Source organism: Piliocolobus tephrosceles, chromosome 2 (assembly GCF_002776525.5).
Source record: "Piliocolobus tephrosceles isolate RC106 chromosome 2, ASM277652v3, whole genome shotgun sequence".
Classification (NCBI taxonomy): domain Eukaryota; kingdom Metazoa; phylum Chordata; class Mammalia; order Primates; family Cercopithecidae; genus Piliocolobus; species Piliocolobus tephrosceles.
Window position 1 is genome coordinate 99,689,887 of NC_045435.1, and position 17,544 is coordinate 99,707,430.

General features: G+C 47.9%; 1 protein-coding gene across 2 annotated transcripts in view; it reads left to right on the forward strand.

The window, feature by feature from the left end:
• Window positions 1–1,918: 1,918 nt before the first annotated feature.
• The window catches only part of TRANK1 (tetratricopeptide repeat and ankyrin repeat containing 1), a 128,693-nt gene continuing 113,067 nt past the window's right edge, over window positions 1,919–17,544 (forward strand). For both annotated transcript variants that reach the window (XM_026454883.1, XM_026454884.1), the window contains exon 1: window positions 1,919–2,194. In XM_026454883.1, coding sequence (XP_026310668.1) covers window positions 2,172–2,194 — 23 coding nt within the window. In that variant the 5' untranslated portion in view covers window positions 1,919–2,171. The remainder of the gene's footprint in view (window positions 2,195–17,544) is intronic.

The window sequence follows — 17,544 nt, forward strand, 5'->3', positions numbered from 1 at the left end:
TTGAGGGATGGTGGGCAAAGTATTGGAGGAAGGATGTGGAAAGTAAAGGCCCTAAAAGTGAAAGGGCCAATGATGCCTGGGAAATAGCAAGTAGCCCAACTATTTGGTGGCTAGCAGTGATTCCCAAACTTTGCAGCATGTTATAGTCTTTTAAAAATCCTGATGTGGCTGGCTGTGGTGGCTCATGCCTATAATCCCAGCCACTTGGGGAGGCCTAGGTGGGTGAATGACTTGAGGTCAGGAGTTTGAGACCAGCCTGTCTAACATGGTGAAACCCCATCTCTACTAAAAATATAAAAAATTCAGCCAGGCAAGGTCGTGGGCACCTGTAATCCCAGCTACTCAGGAGGTTGAGGCAAGAGAATCACCTGAACAACAGAGCGAGACTCTGTCTCAAAAAAAAAAAAAATCCTGATGCCCATGACATACCCATACCAATTAAATTAGACAATTTGGGAGTAAAAGCCAAACACTCGCCGTTTTTTTTTTGTTTGTTTGTTTGTTTTTTTTTTCTGTATTTTTAGTAGATATGGGGTTTCTCCATGTTGGTCAGGCTGGTCTCAAACTCCTGACCTCAGATGTTCCGCCTGCCTCGGGCTTCCAAAGTGCTGGGTTTATAGATGTGAGCCACCTGCCCGGCCTTGTTTCTGTTTTTAAGCTCCCCAGGTGATTCTATTGTGTAACTAAGACTGGGAACCACTGCAGTATAGAGTTTGCATGAGAAAGCCAAGATTGGAAATGTGGGGTAAGATTGTGAAGAAGAATCTCAAATGCCCGGCCACTTAACCTGATCTCTAGGAGACAATGGAGTGCCACTGATGGCTTTTGAACTGCATGTGATTCATCGTGATGTTTGGGGAAGATCAATGCACAGAAGAAACCTCTGTGAGATTCTAGAAGCAAGGAGACCACTAGCTAGACTGACTAGTTCACAACTCAGAATGACCAGTGCAGAGAAGTACACTGTGCGCCTTAGGTGTGTCCACGTGTCACCAAAGCCTCTCTGCTTCACTGAAATGTGTGGTTCCTCTCGCTAAAGCTCTGGTGGTGTCCTCCCCGCCACCAGGCAGCCTGGTATGATGGTCCCCCAGAAGGATGGGCGAACCAGGGGGATGCAGTGTAGGCCGAACCTTGCCCCAGGGGAGGGCGGCGGGCTTAGCTCTCTGACTGGGTGGATTCTCTGGTATGTAGGAAAGTACTCCCAGGCCCAGAGAAGCTGTGAAGACCAAACAGGAGCGGTGGGCGGATGGACGTGCAGCTCCCCAGGCCGAGAACCACTGGGGAGGTGGCAGCCTGAGGTGGTCCTCTGCGACCCACAACTCTGTCGATCATCACTGCCCTTCCAGGAGGTGGAAGGACGAGGCAAGATCCTCATTTGGTTGCCTGCCTGTTCAGGCCTGTGCGCACTTACTCGCCATGGACATGACGGTGAGCTTGGAGCAGCCTGCGGTCTGGCTGCCCCCTTCACTCCCGTACCCCCAGCCTCCCCAGAGTGGAGGAGCGGGCACACAGTAAGTACTTGATGTTCGCCTGACTCCTGAGCTCCTCTTCCGTGGGAGCTAGGAGGCTTCTTCTCCGTACCTCCTTTGTTGGAGGGAGGAACGAGGGAAAGAGAAAAGCCACACTGAGGCCGTTGACTGATCACTTTCTTTACCTCCGGGACAACAGCGGTGGGCCACAGTAAGGAAAGCCGAATTCTCGCATGCCCGAGGAGTGTCGGAGGTGGTTGTGTGCCTAGTCCCTCCTGGTAAAGGGCTCGAAGCACTTGTTTTTCAAAGGCGGCCGAGAGCCATACCACTGGAGCACTCGCTTGCATGATGGGAGACATCGAAACGCCCCTTTTGAACGCGATGACAAACACCCCCTCCCACTTAGTAGCGACGTGCACGCGACAGTTTTTGGGCTCTCGCAACTACGTGGAAACTTGGAATAGGTCTGCGGCTGCACACAGCCCGGGCGCCGGGGTTCCTGCGCCCCCCGCCCCCTCTGATCGCGGCTGGGTAGCGGAGCCCCAGCGAGCCGGGGGCCCCCGAGCGCCGCCTCTGCATCGCGCCGCCCCTGCCCCGGGCTCCGGTAGCTTTCGGGCTTCCGCACTGCCCGCCGCGCCCTGCCCACAGGGAAGCGCTTCCCGAGGCGGCGGCGGTCCTGGTGCGGACCCTCCGGCCGCAGCCATGTGGGACCCGCAGGCAGCTAGGTGCGTAGTGGCGCGGGAAGCACGGGGCACCTTCGGCCTTCCGGGCCCGCCACACTTCCCGGCGGGAGGCGGCCGCGCGCGGGGACTGGCTACCCTGAGGTAGCGGCCGAACGGGCCCGCCGGGACATCCCTGTGGGGCCCACAGCCATCTAGGTGCAGACCCGAGCCAGTCGTGCGGGGTTGGGCGCGGGGGACTGCTCCGGCCTTTCCAGTCCGGGGGGACCAGGGCTTGCGCTGCGACAGGACTGCGGCGGCTCGCGGCCTGCCTAGCTCCCACCCCGGCATCGAAGCCTCAGCTCTTGGGCCCACCTCCGCATCCTCGGGGGTTCCCGGGGGCTGCTGGCACGTTCCTGACCAGCGAACGCGCCCCCGGGGCAAGCACTCTTGGCGGGCTGGCGCCCGCGAGCGGAGCACAGCGGTGCAAGGGAACCGTGCCAGGCGGGAAGGGCGGAATTTGCGGGGAACTTGAAGCGCGCTGGCCTCTTCCCGGCAGTAGGAGGCCTTCTTCCCTGCCCGCCGGATTGTGGGCTGCTGGGCTGGCTCAAACTGGACTGCACGGTCCATCAGCCTGGGCTCACACAGTCTAGGGGCAAGGTAGTAGCAGGGACCCAAGGCTGGGAAGCGGAGTCCTTAGAAAGCCTTTGCTTCTGCCTCAGAGCGTTTCCGAACCGGAGCTCGGGGTCTGTTACCTGGGAGGCGCGCTGCGTTTCCTCCCAACTCCTTGTCTCCGTCCCGCGGGTAGCCCTGTGCACTTGCAATCCGACTGAGATAGAGCCCATCTTTGGCGTGCAGCGCGAGCCACCTTTTCTCCCAGATGGGGGTGTTTCTGGGCGATTGAAAGCTTTGGTGCTTCCTAGGAAAATTTTTAGGGAAGTGTGCAATTTGGAAAATAAAAGAAAAATTTAAGAAACAGAAAGAGAATGGGACTCTGAGGTCTCTAGTCCCCCGACCTGCTCCAGCCCAGTTGCTGCTGGCTCAATTAGTCCTTATGCGGGAAGGAATAGCTGGGAGCAAAGGCCTTGTGTTCCCAGCATAGGTATGCTCTCCTGCTCCCTCGTGCTGAGCGTTTTGGGTGCCAGGATCCTTTTTGATACAAGGCTGTTACCCTAATGGCATCCTGTTTGGTCCTTTATAGAAAGAAAAAAAAAAGTACTACCTTGTGTGTGTTGGAGGGCGGGGGCGGTGGTCATGAGTTTGTTTCAACTGTTTTCCAGGCAGGTCTGTTTTGTGTAGGATTGCAGGATAGGTGCTTGAGGTCATATGCTCTTTGCTGGCTTTTGCATCCTCTGCGGGGGGTTGGGGGATGGGTAGAGGTGGGATAGGCGTGTGTGGCATTCACTCCCAGAGTCACATCCCACTGCCACTGACCTATGTATGGGTTTCTAAGTCTTTTTTTCGATCAAGATCCACACCCACCCACCTATATGTATATAATGTATATATACATAATATGTGTGTAATATTATATATAATATACACACACACATACACCCACACATACACGTGTAAAATTGGAGCAAGAGCTTCATGGTATAGTTATGCTTTCTACAGGGTGAGGCACAATGGTATTTTCCATTCTATTGCCACCCCACCCCCCACCAGAGGGATTCTCACTCTGTCATGCAGGCTGGAGTGCAATGAGGCAATCTAGGCTCACTGCAGCCTCCGCCTTCTGGGTTCAAGCGATTCTCCTGCCGCAGCCTCTGAAATAGCTGGGATTATGGGGCGGGGGATGGGGCGCCACCACGCCTGGCTAATTTTTGTATTTTTAGTGGAGACGGGGTTTCGCCATGTTGGCCAGGCTGGTCTCAGCCTCCTGACCTCAAGTGATCCACCCGCTTCTGCCTCCCAGAGTGCTGGGATTACCCGCCAGAGCCACCACGCGGGTCCATTCTTTTTTTTTTTTTTTTTTTTAAAGCGGGTTGTAAATTGTTAACTTCACTTTATGACCGACTGACCAGCTTTACAGGGCGACTACAGGTTCTGTTTGGGCCAGTCTCCCAGAGTATGAGGAGACTGTTAGCATTTCATTGGGGAATTGACTTTGGAAGTGAGGACTTGGTGTAGGAGAGATGGAGACTGAAATTCATACTTGAGTAATTAGAATACTGTAGGACATGGCTGTGTGGTCCAAGCCAGTACCATCTGCAAAGACAGACCGCAGATGCTTCTGGTTACTTTCGTTCTGGCTATGTGTCCACACAGAGCTGGCCTCCTGCATGGATCCCAGTGGGCATTGTGTGAATGCTAGGGAGGTAGGGGCATAATAGCTCCTGTTCTTTATTTTGAGGAAGAAGAAAGGAAGAGGCTGCAATGCTACTGCAAACTTGGATTCACAGTTTTCTAAAAGGATTCTTTGGGTCTTGTCTCAGAATTTCACAGCTGCAATCAAGAGCTGGACCATGATCATTTTATAGATGAAGAAATTAAGGCCCAGAAAGGCCATCACTTGTTAGTCATTACCAACAAGTTAGTGTTAGATCTGGGATTAGACAACTTATCTCTTGACTTCCCAGTCCATGGCTCTCAGGAACCAAATAGAGACTGGCCTTGTGGAAATATTAAACTTCTCTCTGCTGGTTGCTTCCGTTTTCCTGAAGTTACTACCAAAGACCCATTTCTATAGTACATGCCCACATTATTTTGTCTTTGCTTTTGGGGATGAAGATTATTTTAGCAGCCAGGTAGAGCCTGCAGGCCCCCTGTTTGGGGAAGGTAAAGTGATCTGAAGAGGAGGGTTTTAAGAACTGAAGTGGTGGTTGAGGTGTGGGCCTCTCTGGCCGTTATCAAGTATGTGGTGTTGGTTTTCTTGACCTTGAGGAATAAACCCTCCACTGCCTTTCCAGATAGGGAAGTGGGGCTGACCCGTCAGTGCCTTGCCCTCAGAGTGACCACAAGCTCATTGCTTTTAAAACAAATTTCCTTGGAGTGCCGCCTGAGGTTCCCAAGGCCAAAAGCACCCTTGTAAGAAATCTTTTTTTTTTTTTTTTTTTTTTTGAGGCGGAGTCTCGCTTTGTCGCCCGGACTGGAGTGCAGTGGCCGGATCTCAGCTCACTGCAAGCTCCGCCTCCTGGGTTTACGCCATTCTCCTGCCTCAGCCTCCCGAGTAGCTGGGACTACAGGCGCCCGCCACCTCGCCCGGCTAGTTTTTGTATTTTTAGTAGAGACGGGGTTTCACCGTGTTAGCCAGGATGGTCTCGATCTCCAGACCTCGTGATCCGCCCGTCTCGGCCTCCCAAAGTGCTGGGATTACAGGCTTGAGCCACCGCGCCCGGCCAAGAAATCTTTACAAGAAAGAAAGATTTGGGGCAGCAAAGATGACACTGTAACAGTTACAGCAAAGATTGATATTTGGGCCGGTTACAGCGATGGGGAGAATGGTTAAGTTTAAGCTTTAAAAAAGAAAGTACTGAACCAGATAAACAGGCATCTTTGGAACACAAAAATGTCACAGTGCCCAGCCAAGAGTGGTTACTCCTTTGGTCACTCCTTTGGTTAGCGAGGTTCATTCTACCTGAGCAGACATTTTTCTTGGTCTAAAATTGCATAAGTATTGCCTTGTTTGTTTTTGTTGAAAATCTGGAAGTGTGAATAACGTTTGCCTAAGATACCCTGGACTCAGTTTACCTGAATCAATTCCATCTTTTGTTTAGATGTTGAGCCTCAATGTCAGTGCCTACCCTGCACTCACCATAGCATGCTTGTCTGAGCTCCTGTGAGCCTGGTGGGCTGGTGGGACTCCTGTGTGTCTTTTGGAGCCAAGCCAACTCTGGGTTTAGCTATATCTGTCTTTGAAGTTCCAGCAACATTTAGATTGGGATGTTTTTATTTTTTAAGCACTGGGTCCTCCTAGCACTTGGAAAGAGGGCAGTATTCCCAGTCCTAAAAATCAGTGATGGTATTTTGGAGGAAACCAGGCCAGTAGTACACAACACATAAAATATAGAGAATTATAGCACTATATTGGGTGATCTTGATTCACTGGGACAAGAACGCACGGAGAGCAGCCTTGACCTTGGATGGGCTCATCCTTCATGTTCAGCTGTGGCCACCAGGGCAATCTTTTTTGTTCACCCTTAGAATAGCTCATCTTCTGCCCATGAAGGTCCACTCTACCCGGGGGCTCAATCATTGATGACTTCTAGAGACTCATTGGCCTGAACTCATTGGCCAGGTACTAAGGCCATCTATAATCTGGCCCCCAGACTGTTGCTCTAATATGCTGTTTCTTCTTACTTTTCTCACCTCTATTTGCTTTTCAAGTCAGTTCTGCTCCTCAGATACATCCAAGGGTCCGTATTGGGCTATGGAGGATATAAATACATAAGACATAGGCTCTGCTAATTGTGACAGAACAGAGTTAATGTCATGTAGACCTGTGGGAAAGGATTAGTGGAGGTGCAGACAAGCACTCTAAGAGACTTCCCAGCTCCTGAATCTTTCCCAGAAGTATGGGAGGTCAGTTTTGAGCTGTACCTGAACAGGTGAAGAGCACTTCTAACAGGCAGATTAGGGTTGCCAGGAGGGAGAGAGGGACATTCAGGTTAAAGGAGCAGCTTCTTACTAAGAATAAGGTGGCCCAGGCGTGGTGGGTCATGCCTGTAATCCCAGCACTTTGGGAGGCTGAGGTGGGTGGATCACCTGAGGTTTGTAGTTTGAGACCAGCCTGGCCAACATGGTGAAACCTTGTCTCCACTAAAAAATTAAAAAAATTAGCCAGGGATGGTGATGCACACCTGTAGTCCTAGCTACTCAGGAGGCTGAGGCAGGAGAATCGCTTGAACCCGGGAGGCTGAGATTGCAGTGAGCTGAGATTGCGCCACTGCACTCAAGCCTGGGCTACAGCGTGTGACTCTGTGTCAAAAAAAAAAAAAAAAAAAAAAGTGAACAAAAGGGCTTAGACCCTAAATATCAACATAATAATAATAGTTTACCCTGTGCCAGGCTCTATGTTAATTGTGTTTCATATATTATTGTATTTCATTCCCACATAAATATTTTGAGGAAGTCCCATTCTACAGGCGTACCTGTACTGGAATGTGAGCTTCATGAAGGGGCAGCAGTGTTTTTTGTTATTGTTGCTGTTTCACATAGCTCAAGCATCTAGCAGAGTACCTGGCACACAGTAGGGACCGATCAATATTTGTTGACTGTCTGAGGAAACAAGGAGTCCAGTCATGTATGTGATACTGTCCTTGTTTTCCAGTAAGGAAACCGAGGCCTAGAAATTAAGTGAATTTACCACCTGACACCAGGCCTGGGAGAGAGAAAAATGGGACTTGATCCCAGATTTCTGGATTTTCTCTTCTGTGAGGAAAACACATATCCTTACATCTTCCTTCTGGGACTGGTCCCCAACCCTGTTAACACTGCTGTGCGAAGTCATGTGAATGGGAGGGAGCCACATGAATTTGGGGTCATGTGGCTAAATTATGGTGGGCACATAGTGTTAGAGAATACTAGAAAGGTAAGCAGAGGCATGTGTGTGTGTGTGTGTGTGTGTGTGTGTATGTTAGAATGGGAATCTGAACTATTTGGACTTTATTCTACATGAGATTAGAGGCCATGGAAAATGTGTTTGTGTGCCTGTGTATACACACAGCTCTGTATTTTATTTATTTATTTATTTTTGAGACTGAGTTTCACTCTGTCGCCTAGGCTGGAGTGCAGTGGTTCGTTCTCATCTCACTGTAGCCTCCACTTCCTGGGTTCCAGCGATTCTCCTGCCTCAGACTCCTGCTGCAATTACAAGCACGTGCCACAATGCCCAACTAATTTTTGTATTTTTTTTTTTTTTGAGATGGAGTCTTGTTCTGTCGCCCAGGCTGGAGTACAGTGGCACAATCTAGGCTCACTGCAGCCTCTGCCTCCTAGGCTCAAGTTATTTTCCTGCCTCAGCCTCCTGAGTAGCTGGGACTATACGTGCCACCACGCTCAGCTAATTTTTTTGTATTTTGGTAGAGATCAGTTTCACCATGTTTCCCAGGCTGGTCTCGAACTCCTGAGCTCAGGCAATCCGCCCACCTCAGCCGCCCTAAATGCTGGGATTACAGGAGTAAGCCACCGTGCCTGGCTAATTTTTGTATTTTTAGTAGAGACAGGGTTTCACCATGTTGGCCAGGCTGGTGTCGGACTCCTGACCTCAGCTGATCTGCCTGCCTCGGCCTCCCAAAGTGCTGGGATTACAGGTGTGAGCTGTCACACCTGGCCAGCTCTGTGTTTTATTTAGAAGTTTTGACTCTGGAGGCTGGCAGTGTGGATAAATACACCTTCCAGCCTGGCCAAAGTCCACAGTTTTTTCAAGGTAAAGTTCAAGTCCCTATGTATGTATCAGGAAACTATGAACTAGTGTTAGAACAGAGGCTAGAATGGGTGGACCCGGTGTCTCATACCTGTAATCCCAGCACTTTGGGAGGCTGAGGTCAGGAGTTTGAGACCAGCCTGGCCAACATGGTGAAACCTCGTCTGTACTAAAAATACAAAAAATTAGCCGAGGGTGGTGGCGGGCACCCGAAATCCCAGCTACTCAGGAGGCTGAGGCTGGAGAATCGCTTGAACCCAGGAGGCGGAGGTTGTAGTGAGCTGAGGAGACCATGTCATGCCATTGCACTCCAGCCTGGGCGACAGAGAGAGACTCCCTCTCAAAAAAAAAAAAAAAAAAAAAAGGACAGAGGCTAGAACTCTGATTCTCCCAGTGTGCTAAGGGGCCACCCTTCAGATGTCCTTGTCCATGGGAGATTGTTTTACCTATGGGGAGCTCCTGGACACCTCCAGACCCTCCCTATGCAGCAGTGACAGGTGTTTTCACCTCTCTGCTGGGTTTGACTTGCCTCTCAGATTGAGGAGGAAGCAAATTGCTGTGGTTTCGGGGTTGGGAGGTGGAATGAAGGGCATTAGTTAGCATTTAAAGTGCTACATAGAGGTTTGGAGAAGGTTCTGGGTGGGGAGATTCCTGGGCTGCTATTATCAAAGCCCAAGTTCTCCTTTGATTAGAAAACATCTTTTTAACAGCTGTCACTGGAGTACCTGGTGTACTCCCTTTTTGGGGCTGCTCCCAGCTTCATCGCTCCTGGGACATTGCATAAACAATGGGAGCCATGAAGGAAAAATGGCTGTTATTGGGCAACTTGGGCCTAGCACAGATACTTGAGTCAAGATTTATGAGTAACCTGTGATTGGCTGATGCTTAACTAAATCATTTGTCTTGAAACAGTGTGGAATGCTAACTTATTGGTTATTCATTGGGCTGGCTTTTGCAGGAATTTTATTTTAATTTTAAAGGACCCTTTTCTGATTTTCCCAATAACCTTTACTCTTTGTACACCTCTTCTGTCCTATGGGTTGTTAACACAGATTTTTATATCAGACTTAAGTTTGTTCCTTGCTTGGAGAAGTCCCTTCATTTTGTGTAAATCTATTTCCTGACCTGTGAAATTGGGATATTTGTACCTCCTGGCATTCTTAAATACATTCAATGAGAAGATTCTTGAGATGGGTTTAGGACAGGACTGGGCACGTAGTAAGTGCTGAATACATTTTACTTGTTATCATGCAGCTGTCTTGAACTATTCATCCAAATAATGATCTGGAAAAACAACAGTCTGTGACACACTGAGGAGAAATCATGTGTCTACCACTAGCTACACAAAGGGGGAGATGCCTTAGGGTCTCCTCTTTGGAGGTTGAGTGACTGAGACTCCACTTCAGACCCAGGAGTTGAAATTGATCTGTCTTTGGTCTTTGCCATTTATTTATTTATATGTTTTTTTGAGACGGAACCTAACTCTGTTGCTCAGACTGGAGTGCAGTGGCATGATCTCGGCTCACTGCAACCTCTGCCTCCCAGGCTCAAGCAATTCTGCTTCAGCCTCCAGAGTAGCTGGGGTAACAGGCAATTGCTACCATGCCTGGCTAATTTTTGTATTTTTAGTAGAGACAGGATTTCATCATGTTGGCTAGGCTGATCTCAAACTTCTGACCTCAGGTGATCCACCCACCTCAGTTTCCCAAAGTGCTGGGATTACAGGCGTGAGCCATTATGCCAGTCTGTCTGTCCTTTAGCAGTATTTCTTGAGCATTTTCCTGGCTTGGTTTTAGGGAGTTGGAACCATCATCTGTCTTTCAAGGCCCATCTCATCTGCACACTGTCCATGACTAAAACGTGGGGCAAGGCTCTCAGCTCATCATTCCTCGAGAATGACTGTTTTTAGTCTGAGTGTACACTCTTCATCCTTTTTTTTTGAGGGGGAGTTAAAATAGTCCTTCTTTTGTGAAATTATTGGGGCAGTAGATGGTACTTTTTAAGAAAGTTCTTTTTTGGCAAAATTAAGTGTTGATAACCCTATCTTAGATTCCCCCCTTTTTTTTTTGAGATAGAGTCTTGCTCTGTTGCCCAGGCTGGAGTGCAGTGGCACGATCTTGGCTCACTGCAAGCTCTACCTCCAGGGTTCGCGCCATTCTCCTGTCTCAGCCTCCCAAGTAGCTGGGACTACAGGCGCTGGCTACCAAGCCCGGCTAATTTTTTTGTATTTTTAGTAGAGTCAGGGTTTCACTGTGTTATCCAGGATGGTCTCAATCTCCTGACCTCGTGGTCCACCCGCCTTGGCCTCCCAAAGTGCTGGGATTACAGGCGTGAGCCACCACACCTATCCCTTTTCTTTTTTCATGTGTGCAAATGTTACTGTTCTCCATTTCAAAAAAGCTAGGAACCACTGATCCTCCAGGATTGTTCTTTGCTTTTAGCATTTGGAATCTCCAGGACTAGAATTGCTCTTGGGGATGTGTGACCTTGTTTGCTGACCATTAGATTCTCAACAGGTGATTATTAATTTGTATACATCTTTTTCCTTTGTTTTCCCCAAGTAGCTAACAGCTTTGGTGATTGTATTTTGATTGGACTGACCTGGTTGTTTCTGGTTTGTACTTTGTGCGGTTGGCTTTTATTAAAATTTTGTATCTTTCTCCAAGGAACTGCTGACTGTTCAGCATTTCTTGGTTTTACAGGAAATGGCCAGAAATCCAGTAGCACCAGTGAAATAATCTAGTTTGAATTAAATCCCTCAAACTTTTATTTCTTTTCTAGTCCTCCAGCTTAATCATCTGCTTCTGATAAGTAAGAAGTGGCCAGAGATTCATTTATTCATGCAACAAATGCTGAGCCCTTGGATTGCAGAAATAATAAAGCTTACTAAGACTTAGTTTTTGCCTTAAAAATTCAGGCTTCGGCCATGTGCAGTGGTGGCTCACGCCTGTAATCCCAGCACTTTGGGAAGCTGAGATGGGCGGATCACCTCAGGTCAGAAGTTTGAGACCAGCCTGACCAATATGAAACCCCGTCTCTACTAAAAATACAAAAATTAGCCGAGTGTGTTAATATGCGCCTGTAATCCCAGCTACTCTGGAGGCTGAGACAGGAGAATCACTTGAACCTGGGAGATGAAGGTTGCAGTGAGTCGAGATTGCGCCATTGCCCTCCAGCCTGGGCAACAAGAGCAAAACTCCGTCTCAAAAAAAAAAAAAAAGGAATTCAGGCTTCTAGGAAAAGCAGTAAAACAAATTAGTGTCTGGCACAGAGCTGTTGAGACCAGCACAGTGCCCCAAACATACAGGCAGGGTGGGAAATAATATGGCAAAAGAACGAGTAAATCATAATTCAGGGGGTTAAGTGATATAAAAGCTACACACAGAACCTTATAGAAGTGCGTTAAGAGCAGCAGCAGTGACTGTGGCCCCTCACCCTCCCAGGGTGGGCATGCAGGGAGACCATGAGGTTTGGAGGGGGTTAGAGTGGAGGGAGGGAGAAGGGCCCAGAGAATCTGAAAGTCCCTTGGGGAAGAGCTGATGTTCATGGAAATTATGCTGGGAGGCAGATAGAGTTGGGGGCCTGGGTGATCTTGTTTTTTTTTTTTTTGGAGATGGAGTCTAGCTCTGTCACCCAGGCTGGAGTTCAGTGGCACAATCTAGGCTCACTGTAACCTCCTCTGCCTCCCAGGTTCACATGATTCTCCTGCCTCAGCCTCCTGAGTAGCTGGGATTACAGGTGTGCACCACCACGCCCGGCTAATTTTTGTATTTTTAGTAGAGACAGGGTTTCACCATGTTGGCCAGGCTGGTCTCGAACTCCTGACCTCGTGATCCACCCACCTCGGCCTCCCAAAGTGCTGTGATTACAGGCGTGAGCCCCCGCACCCGGCCGATCTTGGGGTGTTTTTAAACCTGGACACATAGCACATGATCTGATGGTCTTGGGGACTGTCTTATTGTGGCGAAGAGGCCAAACTGGAGCTGGGTGAGGGTGGGCCAGGGAGAGCAATGAAAAGGCCAATATTGTAGTAATCCAGCCTGGCAAGGAAGATACCTCTGGAGGGTGAGTGTGACCCCAACTCAGGGATAGCTATTCTGGAGCCCGCATGCCTCCTAAGGGAGGCAAGCTGGGAACGAGCCCGAGAACAGGTGACTGTGTGTCTTTGGCTTGTTGTTTCCTAGTTAGGACATTCTGGATGCTTGTGCTTAAATGCACAAGTTGATTTTTTGGCCCAAGTCTTTGTTGTCATGTAAATTGGGAATGGCACATAGCATTCATCTGGGGCGTGAACATGTGGCCATGGAATGAATGTTTTACAAAGGATTCTGAGGCCTTGTCAGGTGCTGCAGGAAGGAATACTGTGACCAGAGATACCCAGGGTGGGGTGAGGGAACACACCTCTGGTATTATAGACGCTTGTCTAATGTGAAGCTGTAGAGAAGGGTGAAACAGGCAGGTCACTTTTCCTTGCTTCCTTCCTTTTTAATGAATGAGATAAAAAATAACCAAACCATTTGTCTAAATTTGCCATCCTTCTGTCTAGAAGGAGGAAAGTTCTTGAAGGGTGCTTAGTAACCAAGGAAGGGGTAGGGAGCAGCTGGGCTTCAGGGCAATGGAATGTGGAATTTGGGGGCTGTAGGAGCCCCACTTTCTGCCTTTCTTCTCTCTGGGCACAGGCATTGTATTCTTTCACCCCAGAAGTTGACTTCTTCTTAGGGTAGGAAGTAAGGCTGCAACCCTCTGGAGCCTCCCATCTCAGCTTCCAACACAAGGGGACTCTTCCCAAAATTGTAGTTCAGAAACTCCCAGGAAAGGGCCTTGTCCTGGCAGGTCTGGCCCATGGAGCATACACAAGGCCCTGGCCTGCCTCTGCGTACCTTGGCTCTGCCCTGGAAGGCCTTTGCAGTGAGCCGAGCAGCCATCTAGAGCATGCCTACAATGGTGATACTGCCTTCCAGCTGAAAAGGATTTGTTAGGACCCCTGAGCAAGTGCCCTGTTTCCTAAAGGAACAAAGGAGTTGGGGCCGTTTCTAGACATCACAGTCTGACCTGTCCCACCCCTCATCCTCACAGCCTAGCTTAGCTTGGGAAGTGGGGCAAAGTCTTGAGTCCCACAGACTTTCTCAGCTGTAGCTGCTTAATTGATTAGTAATTTCAGGGAACCCCTTTGAAAAACAGGCAAATACTAGGGCTATGTTTTTACTAAATATTTCCTCCTTACTGGGTAAACAAAGCAAAGGTTCTGTAAATGTTGCAGGGATTACACTCAAATAGCATGCAGGGATCACCATGGCCCCTATGTCATTAACCTGAAACACCATGAACCAGGGGCAAGCCCTGGGATCTAGGCCTGTCTTTCCTGCCCACCCAGAAATTGCAGGTGACAGGTAGCATGGACCAGGGTGCTGGGGTGGGTGCTAGGAGATAAGCCTGGGTTTCCCCTCTGGTGCTCACTGCTGTGGGGTCTGGCTCGAGGCCCCCAATCTCTTAGCTTTGGGTTCTTTGCTCTAGAAATTGTAGTCCAACCATCTCACTTTTGTTGGGAATAACATTCAAAGTCCTAAGGAGATTGAACACTCAAACATAGGATTCTTAGCAAAGCAATTGTACTTCTGTGCAGAGGGGTGCCTCCTTGGCCAGTCACCTTCAAGCAAGGCAGCCCGCCCTGTTCACCCTTTGGCCTTCAGGCAGCACTGGAGAGTGCCAGGATGGTTACCATAGAAGCCAGCTGCTGAAAGAGTGAAAAGAGTAAGTGAACCCAGGTCCCTCACCCTAACTGGGTAGTGATGGTCAGAGCACACCTGAACAAAGGGGCACGAGAGCCTTTATTCCTGATGCAAGTCCTGCCCCCCTGTACCCTTTCCCCATTGGCCGGGTTCGGGTCGTAAATTCTAAAGTAATCCCGGTTGGCTAAACATTTGAACGTTTTTTAGATAAGGTGGGCACGTAAGGGAGAGAGGGGAAAGGGGAAAGGGGAAGGGGTATCCGCAAGGAGTAGAAAGCTAGTCTTCTTTCCAAATAAGGAAAGGAATGTGAGTTAGTACTGATAACACCTGCTACTGTGGCATATCTGGGCACGTAACAAAGACGGAAAGGAGGAAAAAAAGAGAAAAAGGGGCTGGGGGGGTACTATGAATTAAATAATAAAGGATTGATCAGGCTATTTGAAGAGAAACCTCATCATATCCCACACTTTATTGCATTTTTTTCTATTTATATGGTTCTGTGAATGTATTCAGAGTGGTGGTGTATTAGTTTCTTAGGGCTGCAATAACAAATTACCACAAATTAGATGACCTAAAACAACAGAAAAATATACTCTCTCATAGTTCAGTAGCATTCTTCCCATTCCCAGATCTGTTCCCCAAAGATCACTGCTCTTACTAGTTTGTTAAGTCAGAAATCTCTCTATAGATGAAGTGTACACGCATATATCCTTAAGCTCTTCAACTCGTTCTCCAAGTTGCTCTCCAGTTTGCTTTATTCGCTTCAATTGCATATTTTGACACTCTGATAGCTCTAACTCATAGGTTTTGTGTGTGGTGTGTGTGTGTGTGTGTGTGTGTGTGTGTGTGTGTGTGTGTGTCTGAGATGGATTCTTGCTCTGTTGCCCAGGCTGGAGTGCAGTGGTGCAATCTCGGCTCACTGCAACCTCCACCTCCCAGGTTAAAGCGATTCTCCTGCTTTAGGCTCCTGAGTAGCTGGGATTAAAGGCATGCGCCACCGCACCTGGCTGTTTTTTGCATTTTTAGTAGAGACGGGGTTTCACCACGTTGCCCAGGCTGGTCTCGAACTCCTGATCTCAAGTGATCCACTCACTTCTGCCTCCCAAAGTACTGGGATTACAGGCGTGAGCCACTGCACTCAGCTGTGCATTTAACATTTCTACAGACAGATGCTGTACTGCTTTATCCTGCCATGGCAGTATGTGAGTGAGTCTCTACCTATAACCATGTTGATTTAAAGTATTTTCAGTGCCTTTTGATATATAGGAGTTTGTAATTGTCATGGATTCATGTCTGTTACTTTCTTTATGATTTCTGCTTTTGGTATCATTAGAATGACCTCAGTTGTGAAGATTACATAAAACTACACTAAAGCTTTTTTAGATTTATGTAATTAAATAATCTAACAATATATGAAAAGGTTATGAAGAAAAGTCTCTCTCCTGTGTTCTCTGCCCCACCCTCCCAATAAGGGTAAATAATTTTATTTCTAGTGGATCTTTTCAGATTTTTTTTTTAAGAGACAGATTCTCCTGCACTGTCACCTAGGCTGCAGTGCAGTGGTGCAATCATAGCTACCTGTAACCTCAAACCCCTAGGCTTAAGTGATCCTCCCACCTTGGCCTCCCAGAGTGTTGGGATTACAAGTGTGAGCCACCACACCTGGCCCAGAATTTCTTTATGCATATATAAACAAATGCAAATATATATTCTTTCTTTCTTTTTGTGACAGGGTCTTGTTGTGTTGTCCGAGCTGTAGTGCAGTGGCGTGATCATGGGTAACTGCAGCCTTGACCTGGGCTCAAGTGATCTTTCTGCCTCAGCCTCTTGAGTAGTTGGGACTATAGGTGTGTGCCACCATGCCCAGCTAATTTTTGTATTTTTTGTAGAGATGAGGTCTCACTGTGTTGCCCGGGCTGGTCTGGAACTCCTGGGCTCAAGTGATCCACCTGTCTTGGTCCCCCAAAGGGCTGGGATTACAGGCTTGAGCCCCTGCACTTGGCTGCAAATATTAATATGTATTCTTATTCAGCCCCTCTCTTTCTTCTGGCACAAAAGAGAGCATAATATACACACTATTCTGCATTTGCTTTTTCAAATATATTTTGGAGGTTATCCTAGATCAATATACAGAACCGTCTTCATTCTCTTTTTTTTTAACATTTGATTAATATTTTGTTTTTGGGTGGGGGTGCTGCACTTCAATTTATTGAACCATTCTCCCGTTGATGGGTATTAAAGTTGGTCCCAGTCTTTTATTATTACAAGCAACATGACAATGAATGATCTTATACATTTGCCATTTCCAGTGTATGCAGTCAGTCTGTAAGATCCATTCCCAGAAGTAGAGTCAGTTGCTGGATCAAAGGCCATATGTATGTGTCACTTTATTAGGTATTGCCAAATGTCTTCCTAGAGTGGTTGAAGATTATCTAAAATCTGTACCTATATTTTCTCCTAGTGCTTTTCCTTTTCTCAGTGCTTTTTAAAAAATGAGATATTTGCATGTAATAAATGGCACAGATTTTAAGTTACTGTTCAATGAGTTTTAACAAACATACACACCTGTGTGGCCCCCACCACAATGTCAAAATACACATTTCTATTCTTCCAGAAAGTTCACTGATACCCCTTTCCAGTCAGTCCCCCTCTCTTTTTTTGGCAATCACTGTTCTGATGTCTTAGATTTGTCTGTTCTAGAATGTCATCTAAATGGAATCACACAGTTTATGTTCTTTTGTCTGGCTTCTTTTGCTCAACATAAATTTTTTGAGATTCTTCTTGTTGCTGTTTTTATCAGCAATTTGTTCCTTTTTATTGCTGTGGTATCATTTTCACACTGACTTTTTTTATTCATTTGGAACTAATTTTGGTATATGATGTGTATTAGTTTCCTACTGCTGCCATAATGAAAGACCACAAACTTAGTGACTTAAAACACCATGAATTTATTATCTCACAGTCCATAGGTTAGACGTGTGGGCTAGCTTGACTGGTTTCACACGGCCAAAACCAAGATGTTGGCTGGCTGAGTTCCTCCTGGGAAAATCTGCAAAGACTCCCCGCTTCCAAACTCACTCATGTTGTTGGCAGGATCCAGTTCCTGTAAGACTCAGGTCCCCGTTTTCTTACTGAGTGTCAGCTGGGAGCCTCTGTTCCTTAAGGTGACCCACATTCCTCATCACTCTTCCCCGCTCCACCTTCAAGGCCTGCAGTGATGGGCCCACTCCTTTTCATGCTTCAACTCTGTTGCATCTCAGCTGGGCAAAGTGGTTCACGCCTGTAGTCCCAGCACTCTGGGAGGCCGAGGCAGGTGGATC